Source organism: Monodelphis domestica, chromosome 2 (assembly GCF_027887165.1).
Source record: "Monodelphis domestica isolate mMonDom1 chromosome 2, mMonDom1.pri, whole genome shotgun sequence".
Lineage (NCBI taxonomy): Eukaryota > Metazoa > Chordata > Mammalia > Didelphimorphia > Didelphidae > Monodelphis > Monodelphis domestica.
In genome coordinates, this window is record NC_077228.1 from 123,787,664 (window position 1) to 123,807,627 (window position 19,964).

General features: G+C 34.2%; 1 protein-coding gene and 1 non-coding gene across 3 annotated transcripts in view; one reads left to right on the forward strand and one right to left on the reverse strand.

Moving 5' to 3' along the window:
* The window catches only part of USH2A (usherin), a 327,556-nt gene that overhangs the window by 276,675 nt on the left and 30,917 nt on the right, over window positions 1–19,964 (reverse strand). For both annotated transcript variants that reach the window (XM_056815925.1, XM_056815924.1), the window contains exon 6: window positions 787–985. In XM_056815925.1, coding sequence (XP_056671903.1) covers window positions 787–985 — 199 coding nt within the window. The remainder of the gene's footprint in view (window positions 1–786; window positions 986–19,964) is intronic.
* LOC130457612 (U2 spliceosomal RNA) lies at window positions 13,338–13,520 on the forward strand. Its single transcript, XR_008916917.1, has one exon. It is a non-coding gene; the product is annotated as a U2 spliceosomal RNA (small nuclear RNA).

Genomic DNA, 19,964 nt, shown 5'->3' on the forward strand with positions numbered 1-19,964 from the left:
ATTCAATACCTAAGCATAATACCAAACTTTGAGTTCAGTTAAAAAAAAAAAGATTGTACAAACCTTTTTGGATTATAACTTATTGCTAAATCTGTCAGACACAATATATTTTGATGTGAATCACTCAAATAATTCACTCTCCTAATTACCATCTCTTTGGACAGTAGAACCTTGTGAATAGTAATGGCTTTAGTCACTGAATGTGTGATGCTGTTGTAGATAAATAGGGATAATATTTCATTATATGAAATCTTGCATTCAAACTAAGGATTTTCTTCATCATTTGTCAATAAAAGCCATTTACAGATTCCTACTCTCTGACTGTATTATTGATCTAAATCCTAAGGTACAACTAACATGAACATTAATCTGCAAATGACCATAATTTTAAAATATTTCTTATTAACCATGACTAGTCTAATTCATGGCTGCTCATCATTGTCATATAAGCAACTACCCACTTGGAACTGAAACTACATATATTTGTTTCAAAGAGGATCCAATTAATTTCATTAGGCAAGAATTTGGGAGGTGATTAATTATTCCAAATAAACCAAGTAAAAAATTTGGAATAAAATATTCCAAATAAACTTTATAGATGATGATAAATGTTGAGAAGAAAATACATACTAGCAAGATGTGTTTTTATAAATAGTCTTTTTTTTTCAAAAGGTCTTCTTCTGACAGCAATTATCAGATATTATAAACTTTGTTTCAAAGAACCTGCACATTTTCTGGGAAATTTTAGGGCAAATAAAATTAAGTGAGTAACTTGAAAAGAGTTACCTTAGATTCAGGAGAATAACACATGTGTCCACAGATGTTATCAGGCTTCTGACATCTTATAATCCTGCAGAACCCATCATTTTGGTTCCCAATTACTTTTTGGGATATAGTACAAGAATACCAAGTTTTCCGCAAAAGTTCATATCCAAGGATGAGACCATTTGGTTGTGCTGGTGACTCCCAGTCAATCTGAAGTGACCTAGTTGAATAAATAATCGACATATAATGCAGGGGTTCTTAAAATGGAATACAAAGGTTTTCAGGTGTCATGGACAAATATCAGGTCTTTGAACTTGGATTGGAAAAAATGGATCTATATTTTCACTAACTTTTAAGTAAAATTTATCAATTCCTTCAGTTATAAATGTAGGCAGAAAAGAACATAATTCTGTGAAGGGGTCTATGGGCTTTGATAGATTGTCAAAACAGACTATGATACAAAAAATTAAGAACCTATTGTTTAAGGATTAGTTTTTTTTTAATTTCAGTTTTATTTCCCTAACTTTTTAAAAAGTATTTACATTCAGTCTTAGAATCCATATTGTGTATTGGTTCCAAGCCAAAATAAGTGACTTGCCCATGGTCACATAGCTAGGAAATGTCTGAGATCAGATTTGAAATCAGGACCTCCTGAGCCACCCACCAGCCCCATATTACTTCTTACAAAAAATATTGACATCTTGTATGGTTTCTATAAATACTCTAATGTATCATTTTGTACTCAGATTAGATAGGCAGATAGATAGATCATTTATTGTTTACCCTGTGCTAGTCATTTTCTTAAGAATAGGAAATAAAAATATAAACTAGCAAGATAGTTCCTCTTAAGGTGCTTATATTCTGATATCAGAAGTAAACCTGAAAAAGAGCTAGAGAGTAGGGAATAGATAAGGGGTTACTTATCTATTTTTTTATAGTTACACATAAGGGGTTATGTGTAAGTGGGAATATCTGTTAAGTTAAAGAAGAGAGAAGATTGATGGATAAGGTGATCTATCAGTGAAGTAAAACAGAACTGGATTCTAATCAGATTTTTCAGGCTTCTGACATGTAGTAATTAATTGGAACAGTGGAGCTTATTGGCTGAAGTTTCAGTAGACATTTGTATTTTTTTTTTTTGGCTGATTCACCTGAACTCAATTCTGAACTTAAAAGTAGGAGTCATTTTATAAACATGCTAAAAAAGTGAAAACTATCCTCAATTGATAAAAAAAAAATCATTAATATCACACCCTATACCAAGATAAACTCAAAATGGGTAAATGATTTAAATATAAAAAGGTAAATTTTAAGTAAATTAGGTGAACATAGAATAGTAAACCTGTCCTATCAATGGAAAAGGAAAGAATTTAAGACCCAGCAAGAAATAGAGAACATTACAAAATGTAAGATGAATACTTTCAATCGTATTAAATTAAAAAGGTTTTGTACAAATTAAATCAATGCAACCAAAATTAGAAGAAAATAACAAACTGGTCAAAATATTTTATAACAAAAACTACTGACAAATGTCTAATTTCTCAGATTTATAAGGAACTAAGTGAAATGTACACAAAATCAAGTCATTCTCCAATTGACAAATGATCAAGGGAAGTGAATAGGCAATTTCCAGACAAAGGAATCAAAAATATGAATAATCACTCCAAAAAGTGTTCTAAATCCCTCTTAATTAGAGAAATGCAAATCAAAACAACTCTGAAGTACCACCTCACACATAAGCATATTGGCCAATATGGCAGTAAAGGAAAATAATAAATGTTGGAGGGGATGTGGCAAAATTGGGACATGAATGCATTGCTGGTAGAGTTGTGAATTGATACAACCATTCTAGAAGGCAATTTGGAATTATGGCCAAAGGGTTTTAAAAGAATGCATGCCTTTTGATCCAGCAACACCACTACTAGGTCTGTAACCCAAAGAGATAATAAAAAGGGATTGTTAAAAATATTCATAGCCATGTTCTTTATGGCGGTAAAAAATATTGGAAAATAAGGGGGTATCCCTTGATTGGGGAATGGCTAAACAAATTGTGGTATATGATGGTAATGTAATACTATTGTGTTATAAGGAATGATGAATTGGAGAATTTCTATATGAACTGGAACAACCTCTATGAACTGATGCAGAGTGAAATGAGCAGAACGAGGAGAACAGTGTACAGTGAAAGTGAAACAATGTGGAATGATTCAATTCAATGTAATAGACTTTTCTACTAGCAGCAATACAATGATCTAGGACAATCCAGAGGGACTTATGAGAAAGAATGCTATCCACATACAGAGAAAGAACTGTGTGAGTAGAAACACAGAAGAAAAACATGTGAGTTATCATTTGCTTATATGGGTATATGATTTGGAATTTTGTTTTTTTTTAAAATTATTCTGTTACAAAAATGAATAATACCGAAATAGATATCAACTGATAACACTTTTATAACCCAGTGGAATTGTTTGTCAGCTCTGGGAGAGGAGAGGAAGGAGGGGAGGAAAATAAAAGGAATCAGGTAAACATGGAAAAATATTTAGAAATAAAAATCAGAGAAAAGATAATAATTTTAAAAAATCATTAAACAAAGCCTAAGCTAGCAGGTTGTTAAACTAATATATATATATATATATTATATATTATATATATATATATATATATAAACCATAAATGTTCTTTTTGGTGGCCAACTACTATAAATAATAATAAAGGAAAAGATGACATTTTAAAATAATATGTATTTTATAATTGTTGTTGGTGTGTAGGAAGTAGGTAGTGTCTTTTTTTTTCAGTTTTCTGGACTTCTGGTCTCATCAATCAGATTTCTGAAATCTTTCAAAATTACTTTTTTCTGTATAATACCATTATGTAAATTATTCTTCTATTTCACTCACTTTACTGTGTATCAAATACATATACTCTTTCCAGTTATCTCTGAAACTCTCCATTCTATTATTTCTTGTGGCATAGTAATATTTCATGTAATTATCATGCCACGGTTTGTTTAGTCATTCTTTAATAGGATGTGACCCTTTAGTTTCCAGTTTTGTACTACTAGGCAAGTGATTACTATTATTAATTCATTTATTCATCTGTTTCCTTGTTTTTCTGAATATAGCTCCATTTCCTTTGAAAGAAGAAATGATCTTAGTGGTGGAGATGAGGCAGAAGGTATGTAGAGTTTAGTAACTAACAGGTTTTTCTCAGAACATCTTGGCTGTTCATTTCCTATGGTACAATATTATTCCATCACAATCATATTGTTCAGCCTTTCCCCAACTGGTGGGCATCCCTTCATTGTCCAATTCTTTCATATCACCATGAGAGTTGCTAAAATATTTTTGTTTTAATGGATTATTTAAATATTCTATATTTTTTGTTAACATATTATAATTTTTAAAATTACTCATCTATTTCCTTTAATTATCAGTTCTTTGACATATAATTGAAGGAAAAGCGTTTCTTATATTTCCTTTATTTCCTCTTCCATTATTATTGTTTTTTAAATAAAGTTTATTTATTTTCCTCTATTTATATGTTTAATATGATCTGACCCTTCATATAGTACTGGGATTATATCTCTCTTTGACCTGTTTTTAGGTTATTTTTGTATTATATTTCTTACAATCCATTGTTCTTTTCAATTATGTTTTTTTTTATTTCCCACTTCATTAATTTGTCATTTTTTCTTTGGCTTATATTAATTTGTAAGTTATTTGTTACTTTGATGTTTTCTACTATCTGTGGTCAGGTGTTCATTTTCATTGTCATCATTGTTTTCTATTTCCTATTTTGTATTTCATTTTATTCTGTTAAGGTAGTCTTTTTGAATAGAATGTTTTTCTAGAGGCTTTCACTGAACTTGTGAGATCACCCTCTTCAGTACTTGTACTGTAGCAACCTCTCAGTCATATAGTAATTGTTTTCCTTGGTTTGTTTATGTTACCAGCCTTTTTGTCTAGATTTGGTGGTGGAAAGTCTAAACTTGCATCAGGTTCTGATACTGTGCTTGGGAATATAACAGGGAAATCTGGCCTGGTCTCAAGTATAGTGGACAAGACTAGTCAAGGGACTCCAGAGCTGGCCTCTATCTATGCCATTTCTTTTACCATAAGGTCCTCAACCTAACTGTTCTTCCACAGGCTAGGAACTGCTATAATTAACCCAATTCTGGGTTCCTATCATGTATGGGGCTTTTATTTGCCATTGCCTACCTTCTGCTACTACACTCTGGACCTAGACTAAGCATACAGTTATGTCTCTGGACTGGACCATTACAGCAGAGCTGGGGCTATTGGGTGCCATACTCTTCAGGTCTCTTGTACTTTATCTTTCAAATTTCCTATAGGATTAGGTTAGTTCTGTGTATCCCTTGGCTTTGTGTGTGTGTGTGTGTGTGTTCAGATAATTTTCCTTATTTTGCCAATTAATGATGCATTTCAGGGTTTTCTCAGGAGATCTGGGATCCACCAGGTCCTAGCACAGACTATTATGATTATCACAATCCCTCAAAAGCTCCTCAAGAAACTTAAAATATCTATTTAATATCAGTTATATCATCTTAGGAGCAGCAAAGTGGCATAGTTGATAGACAGTTGGATGTTGAATACTTTAGTTTGAATTATGACTGACAAAGGCACTAGCTCTGTGACCCTAGGAAAGCCACTTAAACTCTCTCAGTCTAATTTTCCTTATCTAAAAAAGAAGCCAATAATAGTGTCTACATCATAGGATTATGGTGTGAAATAAGTAAAGCCACAGGTATAAAGTATTTCGCAAATCTTAAAGTAGTATACACATGACATCATCATCATCATGGAGTGACATTATTCAGAATAGCACAAGCCCATAATATATTTTCATATTTCTGACATATCCTGTAAAACCCATTTCTTTGATCCCTGATCATTTTTTTTGTACTATAATACAAGAAAATAAAATTTCTCTAAAAGTGCAAACCAAAGTCTAATATTACTTGGGTTTGGTGGTGACTTGGATAATCTGAAGAAATCTATCACATATACCATAATCAAAGAAAATACTATAGAGTTGATAGAGGGAAAATATCAGCAACATGAGAACTAGAGTTCAAATTCTATCTCTGTCACATATTGCCTGTGTGATACTGGAAAAGTATCTCATGGTGCCTTAGTAATTCTCTAATATAAAATTACAGAAACGATACAGTGTTTTGCTAGACAAATTCCTTTCTAGAAGCTCCCTATGTTAATGAAACCACAGGTCCAAATCTATCCCAAAATAAATATTATATTAACCAATAAATATTTATTAAATGTCTGTTATGTGTAAAACACTTGAAAGAAAGATAAGATGTGTTTGATAACCTCAAAGAGCTTATAAATCATTCCTCATAATATTGCATCATGAATCTTTTGAAAAAATATTATTAAATAAAATACCATCTTCCTTTTCCACCATTATATGCCTTTATTTTAAAGAGGTATAATAAAAGCTCTTTGGCTAATTGACCTGCAGAACATAAGCTCCATGAGGACAGGTGTAATCTAGTTTTTGTAGTTGAACATAGTATCCTGACATTAATAGGTCTACTATTATACTTGAATACTAAAGAAATACTTGATTGATTTACCTTTATGAATTAAAAAAGACACGATCAATGACATCACATACATGGAAGATATTTAAATCCGAGGTTTTATATTAAGAAAAAATCAATCTGGAAAAATGTTAAATTTTAATATAACTTAAAAACATGCAATTATTTAATTTTCTCAAGGTATGCATGCAAGTGAATGAATGTCACCTATGCAAGAATAGTTTCATAGGTGACTTACATAATCTTTATCCAACTCTAAGAATTAATTCCTTATTATAATTCTTTTGTATTCCTTACATATTCAACTACCAAAAGAAAGCCTACATTTAAATGGCTGACTTGCCCACAAAAGAGGGAATTAGTCTTGTAAAAGCTAAATATCCACCCTGCAGGTCAGCATTCTTGCCTTAAATACATGCCACTGTGATTTCTCTCTTCTCTGTGCAACATAGTTAAGTATGAAGTGAGACAGGTCATATTTTCAGCTGTAGCTAAGAATGATTTTGCTTTTGAGGTCTGCACTCACACATATGAGGGTAAATTTTCAAAGGTGCATGTAAGGTTGAACAGTTATATAGCTGTCATCCAAGCAAATCCTGGGAGCACGGAAAAACTTTGTGTGTTGCTTCTACAATGAAAAGAATCTCTGTTTGACAAATATGCTACATTGCTCATCCCCAGAATTAGGGCTTAATTGCTTTGCTGAAAGAGAGGAAAATTAAATAATTGTACATATGCAAAAGAAATAATGTTGAAAGCACAAGAATAAAATATTTAGAATGGTTAGAGATGCACATGCAAAACCAAATGACCAGAATAATATTATGTTCTCTCAATGTGCTTTTGACTGTGCTGCCTAGCTGCCTCATAATTAGTTTATAGAACTACTATTGACTCTCAGAACTTTCAAATTGAAAGGAGCCTCAGAGACCAGATAATCCTACCTCCACTTAAATATCAATCTCTTCTATAAGATACTTAACAAGTGTACATCCAGTCTTTGTTTGAAGATATCCAATGAAGAGGCATTCCATTGCTTATTAATTCACATCAAACACTTAGCATGTTCCAAGCAGTGCAGAAAAAGAGAGTTCCTGAACTAGAGGAACTCCCCATCTAATTGGAGAAGACAATATATAATAGAAGCTGAAAAGCTGGTACTCTGTTGCATCAGATGGAGGGAAGTTGAAGGGGTTGCCGCTTCACGGTGATGTTCAGAACTGATGTGATCTTGTAGGATAATAAATTTCATGATGAAGTCCAGAAGAGCAGCCAGATGGGAAGTCATGAAGAGTATGAAGTGATGAGATGGCTGCCTTGGATACTCTCCTTAAGTGAAGGATCTGGGAGGAGCTACTGATGTTGATGCTCCATCATCTCCAGTCAGAGGGAAGGACAGGTCACATGGGACAGGGGGACTAAGGAGGTGTGAGTTTCAGAGTTAATATGATTTTTCAGGGGGATGTTTCTGGACACCATAATGAGTCCAGGAGAGAAGCAAGGTGGGAAAGGATTAGATTAGTCCAGTAAATGTCTAATAACTGCTAACTGAATAACTGTTAAATGCTCACACAATGAATCAATAAAATGGCATCTTCCTTTTCCCCCATTATCTGCCTTTATTTTAAAGAGGTATAACAAAAGCTCTTTGACTAATTGATCTGCAGGAGCATATAAGCTCCATGAAGACAGGTGCCCAGTTTTTGTAGTTGAACATAGTATCCTGAAATTAATAGATACTAAAGAAATACTTGGATCCTTTCACCTTTTTCTGTACACTCTCTAGCTGGTGAATGTTCAATCTAAAATATAGACCTGGAACTGAAACCAGAAAAATACTTCGAGCATAGTTGGAGCAGAATCTTCCTAGACCTAAACATGATACATTTTTTAAAACACAGTTTAAGATTGTTTTCATTAGCTTTCTTGGCTTCCAGATCACAGTGTTGACTGGCTCACTAGGAACTTGTATCAATTTCCCAACAAATCGCCAGATGACTTTTAGATGAACAGGGTGGTCATAGGAACAAAAATATAGGGAAGAAATGGCTAGAAGATGGCAGAAACATAGTGGGGGGAAGGGGAAAGCATCAATGAGGGTGGACTTCCTCTATTCCATTTACTTCCATGTTGCTTAGATCCCATCTGGGACACTCATTTGGAAAAAGCTACTAGGAGGAATTCATTCCCAAATCCTTGCCTTTCTTTAGCTTGTAGTCCCTAAACCTTCAGATTCAATCCAGGCACCCTACTGGTTTCGAGTTAAGATTGCAACTTCTTTTTTTGTTAAATTTGTTATTTTATATTTTGGTAGGTAAGCATTCATTGCCTTTAAATTCTCAGTTTTTGTTGAATAAAATTGTGCATAGGAGTATCTAAATATTCTTTTTAGCTATTCTTTGTTGGGAATATTTCTTGTTCTATTTGTTTTGGTAATTTGTTTTGCTTTATGTCTATATGATCAGATTAGCTAAAGGGATTAGTGATTTTGTTAGTAAAAGAGCAATCTTTTGTTGTAAGAGAACAATCTTTTAGTTTTGTTAATTAGTTCTATGTTTTTCTTTTCTCCATTTTTGTCTATTTCCCTTCTTTTTAAAAGATTTTTCTTTTAGTGATTATTTTGGATGTTAGGTTTCTTATTTTTCTAGATTTTAAAAATTGTGTTCTCAGTCCACTGATCTTCTCTTTTTTATTTTTTATTTTTAATGTATGTTAATAGTGAGACAATTTTTCCTCTAAGAACTATTTCAGTGGCATCCCAGAGATTTTAATCCATGTGTATTGTCTCATCATTATCATTCTTTTTTCACATAGTTCTTAACTGTTGACATGATGGTCTGACTGATTCATTATTTAAGATGTTATCACATAGCCATTCAGACCTATATCTTCTGTAATCCTGGATTAATTAAAATAACTTTAGGGAGAACTTGGACAAGAGTCACAAAGGATAGGTATTCATAGGTTGTTTGGATTATGTATCACTGGAGGAAATGTCTAAATCCAAAAGATCAGATATGTGTTTGAGATCTGTGTGTTATTATGGACTGTGAATAATATGATGATTAATTTTACTTTTTTATATTTATTTATAATTTTGCCTTGACATGACATATAACATATTTTTGTAAAGATATTGTGTTGTCTTGGGAAATACTCCTTAATGGTTCTATTAAGAAAATATTACAAGCCTTTAAAATTTGACTTCTTTAATCATTTATTCTGTATTTACCTTTCTGAGGGAAAGTTGTTAGATTTATCCAGCACCGAGAAAAGAACATTAAAGTTGACTATAATAATTGGGTCATTATCTGTGTATTTTTGTACTTTAGTCAATATTTCCTCTATGAATTAAAATACTATGCCAATTGAGTTCATATTTCTTGAATGACTATTTTCTTATCTATGGTAGCTTTAAGTATAATGTAGTTACCTTTTATTTTTCAAAGTTTGTTTTATTTTTACTTTGATAAACAAAAATGTAACTTAATGTTTTTTAGTATTGCCAAAACCAGTTTCTCATTTTTGTTTTGTGACTTTATTTTATTTTGAGATGTAATATGCTATAGAATATAGAGAGTTGGCCTTTGAATCAGGAAGACAAAGGATCAAGTCCTACCTCTGACATAATGGCAATGAAACTCTGAGCAAATCCCTTAATCTCTCAATGACCTCACTTAATTCTCTAATGCTATAATTAGCAGAAAATGGGCAACTCTGCATTGGCAGAAGATATTTTCTCTTTCAAGTTTCTTTTAACTACTGAACTCACTGGTCTAGTCTTTTTTAATTTTTTGCATAAATATTTCTTAAATGCAAAAAAATTGGATATTTTCTCTTAGTCATTTAGTCACTTTTTAAATTCAATTTAATTAATTCTCTTTTAAGATTTTGAGATGTTTTTAAAATGGGCATTTTTCACTCATTTCTTTTGTATTTTTTTTTAAATATCAGCAGCTTGTTCTTTGGATTAGCATTATTTACACTTGTGTGATGCTAGTTTAGTCTCAGTTTTCTCTGTTCTATTCCAGATGAATTCTTTGAATTTACTTAAATTACTTTATCTTTCTTTTCAATTTGTCTAACTACCTTCCATCCATAATCTGACATTTTGTCCATCTTCTTTCCCCTTCCAGAGTAGCATATGGTATAAATCTTCACTCCTAATCTCTATACCCTGCCCAACCTCTTAAGCCCAAGAAATATTCTTGGGTGATCACATTTCCAAAAAGCATTCATTTAATTTATCATCCTCTTTATTTCTATCCCTTTTTACTCTATTATGAATTCTATTCTTCTCTTTGTCTATAGTTATACTCTCTTTCCTTGGTTGCTTGTTTATCTTTCTTATTCTTCTGAAAAACTTCACCATTCATTCATTCATTCATTCATTCATTCATTCATTCATTCATTCATTATGTTCACACTTGATTCATTCACTCTTTATTATTTCTCACTGTCCCCTGCCCCAGTCAAGGTTTTGTCATGGCCCTGAATTTCAATTTCACAACATCTCTATATTAAGTTCTCTTCTCTCCTCTAACATTGCAACCACTCTCATGCAGACCCTCCACACCTCATTCACCTAGTTTATTGAAATAGTATGGTTATGGGCCTATTTGCCTTGAGTTTCTTCAATCCCCAATCCATTTCTCATTCAGCCACCTATTCCTAAACTGCAAATTTAATCACCCTCCTATTTAATAAATTCCAGTGGTTCTTATGGCCTCCATATAGACAGGGAAATGATTCTACTTCTCCATTGGTAAGTCTTCCCTTCCCTCAGGATAATGGAGACCAAGTCCTTGGGATTCATTTTTGGAAGTGGATTAAATTAGATAGCCTCTGAGATGCATTCTGAAATATTTGTAAATCTGTGATTCACCAGGATATGCCAGTCATCTCTCATCAATTTTTAAATCTGACATTTTAATATCTGATAATTTTCAGAATAGCAGTAGACCTAGAAATTTTAAACTACTGTGTTGATTCCTTATAATAGGTGGCACAGTTGAGAAAAATCATTTCTAGCTCACTTTAAAAAGTTAAAGAAATAAAATTCATTGGAGTAAGCTAGAATTTTTAGGATAAATTACATTTTTCTAATGGTTTAGAACAGAACCATAGAAGGTAAACACCTGATATAAGGAGCAAAGGGGCACCATCTGATGATGCTTCTACAGGACTATTTGAAGTTTGTCACCAGATAGTTATCCATTCCCATTCTGACCACTTAAGTCTCCAAAGCACTTAGAGTGAGCCATTGCCACAGAGTGCTCCAAGATCTAAGGAGGGACTTTCCCACCATACTCCCCTTGCCCTACCCAAAACCACATTGTCATTTTGTGGTAGAATAAGAAATTGACAATGTTACCATTAGACTATCTTTTCCTATACTGTTCTGCAGTTCATTGTACCTTTTTTTCCCATTGGAAAGTTCCCATTAGTGTCATAATCATATAATCTTCAAGAAGGAACTGCTGACAAAAGTGGAGATGGGTTTATACCACCTCCAGTTAGGTAACTAAAATTAAAATACACCCATACTCTGTGTTGTATTTTCTCCAATGAGGCTGGAGTCACTTCACATTTTCTTATAGCATTTTGGTTTTAAATCCCTTTTTCACACTTCTATCCACAACATTCCTTTATTCTTATAATTATAGGCTTACCCCTGGTTTTTTTCCCCTTCTCACACTCTGTGATGTGATCTTCCTAACTGACCATTACCTTAAGGAACTGTAAGCTATTCTTCCCCAACTACTATACTTGCAGTCACAGAATCAGAGGCTTAGAGGTAGCAGGGACCTCAGGGATTATTTAGTCTAATCGATGCATGATCAAGCAACTTTTCCCCAAAATCCTTGGCAAGACTTTATCTATTCTTTGCTTGAAGGCATTAAAAGGAAAATCACTGCTCTTCAGAGGCAGCAATTTCAATTCTGTTTAGCTTTAATTATTAGGAAGTTTAACCTAATATGGAGCCTAGATTTTCCCCTTTATAATTTATAGTATCACTATATCTAAGCTGGAAATAGCCATGGATTCACTCACTTTACTCCCCAGCCATCTTCTTGCCAGTTGCATTGGTGCCATGCATGCATATGTCTCCACCATATTTTATCCCCTTTTGGTTCTAGAACTATAATGCCATTGTTACAATTCTTTGAATAATTTTAGTCCCTTCAAAATTACATGTCAGTTCCATGAATGTTTTAAAGTTTCTCAATAGCATCTAGTATGTATGTCACTTCTTAAGGATCTTATCATTTCTCTATGACCAAACAATTGATTTTTGTCTTTTTGGTCATTACCAAGGCACTTGCAACTGGGCTAATGATTTTTAATATCAGATTTTTTAAACATTACTTTGCTTTTACTGAATTCATTGGTTAGTAAACAATATTTAATATGTACAAAGTACTGTGCCAGGCCAACTCTTTGCCCTATCTATTTTCTTTTTTTAAAATATTATTTTATTTGGTCTTTTTCGAGCATTATTCATTGGAGACAAAGATCATTTTCTCCCCCCCCCCATCCCATAGCCGACACGCGATTCCACTGGGGTATCCAAGTGTTCTTGATTCGAACCCATTTCCATGTTGTTGGTATTTGCATTAGGGTGTTCATTTAGAGTCTCTCCTCAGACATGTCCCCTCAACCCCTGTAGTCAAGCAGTTGCTTTTTCTCCTTGTTTCTACTCCCACAGTTTGTCCTCTGCTTGTGGATAGTATTTTTTAGATCCCTGCAGATTGTTCAGGGTCATTGCATTGACACTAATGGGGAAGTCCATTACATTCAATTGTACCACAGTGTATTAGTCTCTGTGTACAATGTTTTCCTGGTTCTGCTCCTTTCACTCTGCATCACTTCCTGGAGGTTGTTCCAGTCTCCATGGAATTCCTCCACTTTATTATTCCTTTTAGCACAATAGTATTCCATCACCAACATATACCACAATTTGTTCAGCCATTCTCCAACTGAAGGGCATCCTTCTCGGCCTTTTGGCTAAGATCAAGTGTAGTATCTGTTCTTATCAGTTTAATATCAGATTTTTAAAAAATCAGATGATTTTTCAAATCACAAAATTCCTACAAGTAGTTGAAAGTTGCCACATCAGTGCTTTTTTTTTTTTGCTGAAACTACTGAATTCTGCTCTAAAAGATCCATAAAGATATTTTATTAACCAAAGCTCCCATATTGTAATTCCTTCCTTCTCACACTAGTAGAGGAATTGGCTGGATCTATTTTGTGAAAAGTACTGGGCTTGGAGTAGGAGTATAGTCATAAGGACTTAACAGAATGAAGATTACAGGGACAGGTAGGTAGCTCAATGGCTCAGTGGATAGAGAGCCGGGCTAGAGATGGGAGGTCTTAGGTTCAAATCTAGTCTCAGGTACTTCCTGGCTGTGTGACCCAAGGCAAGCCACTTAATCCCAGTTGCCTAGCCCTTACTGATTCTAAGCCTGAAGGTAAAGGTTGAAAAATAATTATAGGTCAAAGGACTGAAGAAGACATTCTACCTAGAACATCTAGGTGAGAGAGATAAGCAAAGTCTTCTATTTTCACTACATAGGGGATAAGTGCCTGACCCCACACTTTTGGGGAAGTCCTGAAGGAGGTATGGTGGTATATATAACTGATGACTATGATCATGAAGAAGACTGGAAAGTGTTTGTCAATATTCCTAATTAGTTATCTTTGTTGGTTAAGAATCTTGAAGTAAAAAAAAAGAGGACTTATTTTCTGTAAAAAGAGAATTTATTTTCTGAAAAAAGAGGACTAATTTTCTGTAAAAAAAGAGGATTTATTATTTTCTATAAAAAAGAGGATTTATTATTTTTTCTTTAAAATGCAACCCATTTTTTTCTAGTTATTAAAAATATTTAAGTGAGTCCTCCAAATAGTTAAAAAGTTAACAAGGTAGCTCAGTGGTCACTGGGAGCAACAGAAGTGAAGTGAGGCCACTTACGCAGAGATGGCTTAATCTCCATTTATACAGTATAGAAAAGCTAAGAGCCTCAAAACTTGGCATCAACTTTTTTTCAAATAATAAAGGCAAACAATTTGTTCCTGAGCTGACCTTTTGTGCCACACTCCAGCCTGCAGGTGAATTATTAACTTCCAAATAAAAGGGGATTTATAATGGCAATTGTGGTCTAACCTTCATTTAGAAGTGCCCAGACTGCATTGCTATCATAAAGACTTCTAAAAAGTTGGTAGGCAAAATTATCATTTATGTCATTCGGTACCCGGAGGCAAATTTTAAAACAATTATTTGTGAATGCTACAAAGACACGATCCTCAGCTTTCTCATCAATAATACAGCCCCAAACTGATGTGAAATGAAAGAACCTGCTCGGGCCCCAATTAAAGGCAATAAATGGTATGATCTGCCTCCTCTTTCTGCTTTCCCCTGAGCACAGAGCCTAGAAATCATACATTTTGGTCTTCTGGCAGTTATGTATTAAAATGTCCTCCTTGTTTATACAAACCGATATTCATTTCCTGGCTTATCCCTTTACAGAGAATAAATAAGTGAAATTCATATGCAGCCCAGTGCCCAGTGAAGCTGTCAGCTGTGGTGTTTGTCATATTTCAATCAAAGCCCAAGCCAGCCAGCCATTTCTATACTGCACAGTCCCTACCTACTCGAGGACCAGAATTAATGAATTAGCTATTGATTAAATTCCACTCTAGCAAATCCACCATGGCAAATAAATGAACTACCCGGGGCACGTGTAGGCCATGGCCAGACATGTCCGGGCAATCGATCTGTAGTTAGTATTCATTTGGGATATAAGAACAGCTGATGATAATATGACAAGTAGGGAAGAGGCAATATAGAAACGGCGCCTATCTCAGAAGAAAGGGATGATAAACGGCAAGGATATGTCTTTTTACATTCAGATGTTTTGACATTTTCTTGTTTGTATATTTAATAGCAGAAATACATCTTCCTTTTTTTTTTGGCCAAAATGAATACAAAAGCAGATCTAAATGAAACAAAGATGAGAAGCAGAATTGAGTTCTTATAAAACAAAAAACTAAAAACAAAAACTTTGATTATATCCCGAAATAGCTGCTTTAGGTCTACACGCCAATTATATTTTACCAAAACCCCAAATGGAAAGCCAGGAGATAGCAGAGTATAAAAGGAACTGGGGGAAATTCACAGTCTGTGGAACTGGGTTCAAATCCGGATTCTACCACTACCTGTGTGAATCTGGATAAATCAATTTAGTCCATTGGTCCCTCAGCTTTCTCATTTGCAAAATTAAGGGATTGGGCTGGATTAAAACTAAATAGCTGTCATTTATAGAGTACCTGATGGCTTTACAATTAGGCTCACTTAAATCCAATTTACATATAAGTCAAGACATTGCCTCTTGATGACATTAATCCTCTTCAAAATGTGCAAAACACTTTATAAACATTACATTATCATATTAATTATATATTTAATACAATATGTAATTATAATATATAAAATTACATAAACAAATATATAAAATATCTAAATATAATTATATGTTTAATATAATATAAATATAAAATATATAAATGTTAACCAATTAATTCATCACAACAACTTTGAGAGATTGGGGCTATTATTGTCCCCAGTTTATAGATGGGGAAAGGGAGAAAAATAGAAGGTGAGGGACTTGCCCAGGACTACACAGCTAGTGAGTCTGAGGCTTTATTTGAATTCAGGTCTTCCTGACTCCAAGCCCCAGTGCTCTTTGTCCCTTATAGCTTTAAATCTCCAAGCCTATGAATATATAAGAATGACAAAAACAAAATATCAAAATCATTTTAAGGGATACAGAGGTAAATCCAGTGATTTGGCATTTTTCAGGAGGCTTTCGCACTTGATTTTTTAAAATTAAAATCAAGAGGCTCCCCTTGCACCCCAACAGAAATGTATCTAACAAGTACACATTGCCAGAAGTGTAATGAAATTACACCAACAATAACATGCACACAGGAGGCTAACTGCTTTAGTGTTTGGTGTAATTTGGATAAATGGCTTGGCAGCCTCTCCTTGCTAGTTATAGTCAGGCCTTTGGAAAAAGGAGCTTCCCGATCATAGATCTTTTGAAGAAAAGGAAGTTGCTGTATGCCAATATCTGGTTGTGGCTCCCGTTTGCCAATCTTATTCGAGTTTTGCTACTAAAAAAAATTGCCAAAAACTCTAGGAGAAATGAAAAGAAAAAAAGTGTGGCATGGAGATTTCCAAATAAGTTCTTTTATATGTTCAGAATTTTTGGAGATAGTTGAAAAAATCACAGAAACTGAGATATACTTAATATTAAGGCTGGAAAAAATATAAATCATTTGATTTAACTTTTTCATTTCAGAAATGGGGCAACCAAGGCCTGGATAATGTATGTATATATATATATATAAATTTTTTTTTTTTTTTGCTTAGAGGTAAAAAGACCCAGCTGAAAGTAAAACTTGGCTCTTTCGGACTCCCTTTTCACTGCTGTGACATGGAAGTTCATTATTACTATATGACTAGAATGTTCTTTTTATTTCCTTGTCAGGCTCTATTTACCACCCTAAATTAATGATAATCATTATTCTTGCAAAAACTTCTGCTGTTTAAGAATAAATTTTCTAATTTCCATAATAATTCACTTGCACACTTAAAAATAACAATAAAAGGGGGCAGCTTGGTGGTTCAGTGGATTGAGAGCCAGGACTAGAGGGGAGATCCTGGGTTCAAATATGACCTCAGACACTTCTTAGCTAGGTGATCCTGGACAAGCCATTTCACCCCCATTGCGTAGCCCTTCCTTACCACTCTTCTGCCTTGAAACCAATACACAGTATTGATACTAAGATGGAAGGCAAGAGTTTATATCAACTTTTTATATCAACTTTTTATCAACTCAGACTTCAGACACTAGCTATGTAATCCCGTCTAAGTCACTTAACCTCTGTTTGTCCCATTTTCCTCATCAGTAAAATGGAGATAATAAAGCACTTACTTTGTAGAATTGTTGTGAAGATCAAATGAGATAATATTTATAAAACACTTTGTAGACTTGAAAGTGCTGTAGGAATGTTAGCTTGCATTTTATTTTGGTATTTAAAGAAGTCAATGGAGTAAAAAAAAACGTTACTTTCCTCTCACATCATATGTAATCAGCTATGAGAAACTCTTTTAAAGGAAAAATTATCCAGAAAGGGAAATGGATAATGAAGGGATTTAATAATTTCTTTTGCTTTTTGCTACTGGATTATCTATATTGTGGATTAATGTAAGATTAAAATTAATATAATACTTGGAGTTATCAGACATTAATTTTAATCTTACACTAACCACAGGTAGTGAAAGAAACATTCCAAGTTCCTAATCAGTCATACAATCAGTTTGGATTGAGCTTATTGGGCTGTCTAGGGAAAGGGATTTCCTTTCGAAGAAAAGAGTCAATTTAATTATACTCACAAGTGGACATTAATGACAATGGTCAGCAAGGACCTTCATTGTTGAGTTGTGGTGAATGAGGTCAGTCTAGTGAATGAACTGACAAAGTCACTGATTCAGATCTTGTATGGCCTGAGAATATGTGTGTATTTCCCTAGAATCCTCCAATGTTCCCTATTTCTGTCTTTGTCCTATAGCCAGACCACTGGCTTTTCATATCAAGTTTCTAAGCCCGAACTTGAGTGGCTCACATAGGACACATTATTCAGATTGCATAATCTATGCAGGGTGTCTTGACTCCATAATGGCTTCTGGAATAGCTGTCACTCCTGACCTTTTACATGAATGCCAATCAAGGAAATCAGTAAATGTTTACCATCATTGGCTTCATTCTCAACAAGGTGCAAGGCAGGCCTGAAGACATGGCACCTGATTTCAAGGAGCTTACAATCAGTTGATCTGTGCTGTGTCCCTGAGAACAATCCTGATGCTTCTTTTTTTCTTAAACCCTTACCTTCCATATTTGAATAAATACTATGAATTGGTTCCAAGGCCAAAGAGCTGTAAGAGCTAGGCATTTTGCCCATTTTCATAGACCTAAGAAGTGTCTGAGGCCAGATTTGAACCTAGGACCTCCCAGGCCTGGCTCTTGATCCACTGAAACACTTAGCTACTCCTTCCCCCCCCCCCCCACATTCTTATTGATCATTCCAGTAAACAATAACCAACTAGGGAAAAGAGACTTCACAATTTCAGACTAGGGAGCTCTATAAAGGAATTTATTGTTTTAACACAGATTAATCAATTTATACAACATGACAGAAAATGCAACCAAAGTTAATAGTAGAATATTCTTAATTTGTCTTCACAGTTAACTCAGTATGATGAGTTGAAGTGACTATAATTCCAATCTATCTGTGAAGAACTGGAAGTTAAACTTCATTTCTTGAAAACTAAAGATATACTGGTCAAAACTCAAATACTCATGTTTCAGAAATTCTAGGAATCATGGGACACTGGGACCCAAGGAGAGATGCTAATGGTACTGGTAGCATTGATATGGATGATTCAAATATATCGATTTTCTACCGCAATTGAAAATTCAACTAACATCTATTAAGCATCTGCCATGTGAAGTATTTCACAGAGCACTTGGGGTAGGAAGATGAAAAGCAATAAGGTCCCTGTGGTTTTAGAACAGAATGGATATTTAGCTTTACTGAAGGATTCATCATGCAATTCCTTTAAAGAAGCTTATAAAAGAAGAATATTTAGACGTGGAAGAAAACTTAGAGATCATCTAATACAATTCCTGTAATTCAAGAAAGTGAGATATAGAAAGGTTAAGTGACTTGTCCAGTATCATGCAGTTAATAAATAGCACAGCCAATGTTTAAACTTACATCAGCAGGGAATTTGTCTCCAGCATTCAGGAGTTGGCTTGCAGATCATTAACTCCTTGAGAAAAGGGGGCAGGGGAATGGTTAGACAAAGTAGGAAGTTTGGATCTTAAAAATAAGGTCTCTAACTCTTGGGAACCAATTGTAGGGAAAGGAAACAACATGGCATCATGGAAAAGTAGAAAAAATACTGTGATGAAATGAGTTTGAATCTTGATTCCATTGTTCATCACTTGTTTAATCTTGAGTAAAGGGGGGCAGCTGGGTATCTCAGTGGATGGAGAGCCAGGTCTAGAGATGGGAGGTCTTAGATTCAAATCTGACCTCACACACTTCCTGGTTGTGTGACCTTGGGCAAGTCACTTAACCCCCATTTGCCTAGCCCTTACCACTCTTCTGCCTTGGAGCCAATATACAGTATTGATTCCAAAACAGAAGGTAAGGGTTTTAAAAAAAAATCTTGCGTAAATCACTTAGGTTTCTCATACATAAAATGGGGACAATTATACCAATAATCCTGACCTCATGGTGTTATTTTGGGGATCAAATGAGAATGGATAACAGATAAGCATTTTGTGTTAAGCTAATGTGTCCCTTTGCTACTGTTGTTATAAGGGTGATAATGTGGTAAATCTGGGCATCTAGGTGAAGCAGTGGATAGAGTGCCAGGCCTAGAATCAGAAAGATTGATTTTTCTGAGTTCAATTCTTGGATTAGGGGTTTACTAGCTGTGAAACCCTGAGCAAATCAATTAATTTTGCTTGCCTCTGTTTACTCA